Here is a 3857-nt window from a genome sequence, read left to right on the forward strand (position 1 = left end):
ACAGTTGCCTTTATTAAAGCTTGTTAGAATTACACTTTGAGGCTATTTGAAAAGAGAATGCAAAACTGGTTTATAGTATTTCTAGCACATATTTACACATAAGACAATGTATTCTCTTTTTTTCTCCTTGCTGAGTCTAGAAGCCCAGTCTGGGCTTTGAAATACAAACGCAGAATACATGGGCCAAAAAACATGAAAGCACAAGGGGAGTAAAGCTCTTGAACTGGCCACGTCTATTAAAATGCCCTCATATTCCATTATTTTTATTTTTAAATGGCATTATAATAAAATTATTACTGAAACAATCATTAAAAGTGTTAATGTACTTAAAGCCTAGGTATTGTTGTACAGTGACACTATGTCACTGCTTTGTCTAGCGAATCCAGTGAACTCTAAATTAGCAACACACCTTTTCTTAATAAAAATACTACTGCTGCTGCTATTAATTAGTGATCCCATCTGTGTTTATATGAGGATAAAGAGGGGAGATTTAGGTAATGAGTTTGTGAGGGAGAGTTTTTTTTAATAACCCTTTTTCCTTTGCCCAGCCTCACTGACTCGCTGAAGGCATGGCATTCCTCTTCCAGCAGCCCCCTTGGCTTGTTTGCTCCCTAGGTCAGCAGTAAGAGCAAAACGTGCTACTAGAGCCACCCTGATCTTTGTCAGGACACCACTGCAGCAAAATACCTGGGACATTGCTAAACAATTTGCTCTGCCATTTTTCTCCTTTCCTTGCCAAGAGATAAGAAAAGCCTGACTGCGCAGGCAGGGTTATCAAGCAGGCACATTCTGAGACAGTCTGTTTTCCCCTGCAGTTTTCAATTATCTAAGCATTGCCACCTCAAGAGTCTCATCACGTTGATTAGGGGCATTGCCGTATTTAAGATTATTTACCGACTTTTTTTAAAGTTTCTGTGAGTTGAAAAGAGTCAGCACCTTGCGCTTTGCGTAGTTTACAGAGCAGGTGTGCTAGTCTTCCTTCATAAATGCCTTGTTGTAGCCTAGGGGAGAAAAATGCTGCTGCTGTGGTCCTTCCTCGAGATCAGGAGACACCAGCAGTGCCCGCAAACTGGTCAGCGCCTTCACACGTGGGTGCAGAGCAGACAGAATTTTGGCAGCCGATGAAAAGTTTGCAGAGCAGAACGAGTGTGTGAAGGACACAGACTACGTCCCTTTGAAAATTTTTTAATTGTGAATTAATTGAAATGGGAGCTGAGGGTGAAAATGGCAATGATGGAGTCAGACTTTCTTGGGAGCCCAGTGTTAGAAACATCTGGGTTTCAATATTCACCGTCCCCAGAGCCATCTGTTCAGATCGATGCCATGCTGGCCGCCTTCGCCAAAGGTGAGGTTTACTCGTGTTTACTTTGTATTCTGCCAGGCGCTTAAAAACTCAGACCTCTTTGGCTACGCATATCTGAGAAGTTAAATGCTCAAAAACTAGGAAAAGCTGAAGTTCAGGTTTAAAATGCTTTCTTAGCAAACTTACTGTGCCAGGGGCATCCCCAGCCACTCCTAAATTGGACGATTGTTCTGTTACGATGCTATACCTTTAAGTTGTGATTGTTAAAGTTGTTTGTTAAGCATCTAACCTTGCAGCTTTGTGGCCTCTCTATTTCTCTCCCTGCTCAGCTGAACAGCAAAGGTCTCCAGGCTTTTCCCTTATCATTCAACCAATGCCTTCAGTCCCTCCTCTGCTGCCGCAGAACCCGAAGCCTTTCACCTTCCATACCTCATTTCCTTCCACACACATGCATTTTTCCAAAATATTTCCAGTTTCAACAATGCACCATCTAATCTGACTCCTTTCTCCCCTCTCCCCTCCTACACCCATTCGTAACACACATCCCCTCTTCTCAGCACCCCTGTCAACTGCTGAAAAAGTCGGGTCCAGTTCTACAAGCAAGGTACCTGGGCCATGGCGTGTTTGCTCAGGACAGACGTCAGCTGGGAGGACAGACAGAATGACTCACAACGCAGCCGGCTCCTCAGCAGAGAGCTTATTTCTTCGTGTCTGAGCTCAGCTCCATTCTCAAATTGGTGGAAAATGCCCAAATGTTTATGTGTTAGTGGAGGGGCCGTGTGAGAAGGTGGGAGCTGCATAATGTAAGCGTATGTGCTACACTTTTTGTACAAAAACAAGACGACTTCCAAATCAACCACTTACATGACTGATTTCCCGATTTTTGTCCTGGAGGAGAAGGAAAAAATTTTTTTTGTTTTGAAAGGTCCAGGTCTATTTTCAGTGTGTTGAGTGGTGGACTAGCTTTTCAGGAGATGATGGCCAAGAAGCATTCCAGGACCAGTGTAAGTACCCTCTGCGGGGTGCACCCTCTCCAGGTGCTCCGTCTAGGAGGAGTGATGAAAGGCAAAAGGAATGATCAGCTTCCACAGATTTGTTTCTTGGTTTCTGGTTCTGGTGTGTGCATATCTTTGGGTTTTGCCAGCAGGCAGGGCGAGCAGACTACATGTCCTTTGTATTAACCGATAGGCAGACCATATGGCTGCACTCCTCTTTCCTCAAGAAATCAGGTTAAAAATACCTGACTGTTCGGTATCATCTTTTACTGTGAAACAATCTCCTGTCCTCATTTTATTTCAGCACTTACAAATTTAGCTTAAAGATCCTCCCTTACCTCCCATGAGGTGGTGGTGGCAGATACGAGTCCTTCCTAGCAAAGTGCTTAAGTAGATTTTTAACTAAAATCTTGCAAGTAGCATCATCGATTGCTCAATTTCCTCCCAACCCTAAGATCGGGCTGCCCAGTCCTGCTATTTTCAGTCCCATCTGCCTTCAGGGCAAGAAGCAAGCTGTCACCCAGTTTAGGGCTCTGTCTCTTGTGCAACAGAAATCAGTAGGTCTTTGGTCTTTGCTTTTAGTGAGTCTATAAATGAGCTGGTAGCTATATGCTTTGACTCCCATCTATTTCCCACCTGGTGCTAAAACTTACCAGTCCTGCTTTAGGAACGATAAGTTCCTCTCTTCTCTCTACCCCACTGATATCTAGTGATAAGAAGAAATGGGGAGGGGCAGGAGAGAGAAAGGAAGCAGATGAGAAACCTCTTCTACTGAGCCTAAATCACTGTGTTTTTATTATGAAACCTCCCTAACATGCTAGCCAGTTCTACTAATACTTTCCACTTTGGTAACATCTTCCATCCAGAAATCTTGAGAGGAGATAGAAACTCACATTAATTTTTAGCCTTGCTATATTTGATTCTGCAAGATGTGTGCAGAAACCAAGGAAAAGCAGAAAATCTGAGATTTGGCAAAGATCATTCTCAGAGTCTGTAGCAGAATGAAAAATGTTCCTTGGGAACTGCCACTCCAGTTTCTGTGTCTCGTCTACAAGGCCTTCATCTTACATGTTATTGTTCAGAAGTCTTAATTCTAACATGTGTATGAAAGTGAAAGCACTCTCTTCTTTAACTACTAGACTATAAAGCTAAATACAATGAAAATCTGGCAAACAATTGACAAAAAGCACAGAAAAATTTGTTCTTCTTCCAAAGGAAGACAGCTTCAATATTGCAGACTTAAATAGTCTCTCTGCCTCCTCTCTTTTTAAAAAGTAATCTTCATATGAACAGCAGACCCTATTCACCATATTGTATTCATTTCTGTGTGTACTGAAATTTCAGAATAGTCATTCTGGAAACATTTTTGCTACCATTTCAGCTGAAGGAGTGGGCTATAATTTACAAACTTTGAGGCATTATTATCCAGCTGTGTTTTAGTTCATTTTCAGAAAAGAAGGGATTATGTTTATATATAGAAGTCTTTATATAATTAATGTTAATTTGCACATGTTAATGAAGATGATTATTAGCAAAGCATTGTAGTTTTGTTCCTGCTG

The 3857-nt window shown here is 41.9% G+C and overlaps 1 protein-coding gene across 1 annotated transcript in view; it reads left to right on the forward strand.

Moving 5' to 3' along the window:
- Positions 1-1224: 1224 nt before the first annotated feature.
- LOC104168122 (muscle-related coiled-coil protein-like) overlaps positions 1225-3857 on the forward strand; it is a 5027-nt gene continuing 2394 nt past the window's right edge. The window contains exon 1 of the mRNA XM_009708589.1: positions 1225-1345. Within this exon, the coding sequence (XP_009706891.1) occupies positions 1225-1345 (121 nt within the window). The remainder of the gene's footprint in view (positions 1346-3857) is intronic.

This window comes from Cariama cristata, unplaced genomic scaffold (assembly GCF_000690535.1).
Source record: "Cariama cristata isolate BGI_N322 unplaced genomic scaffold, ASM69053v1 scaffold37739, whole genome shotgun sequence".
Classification (NCBI taxonomy): domain Eukaryota; kingdom Metazoa; phylum Chordata; class Aves; order Cariamiformes; family Cariamidae; genus Cariama; species Cariama cristata.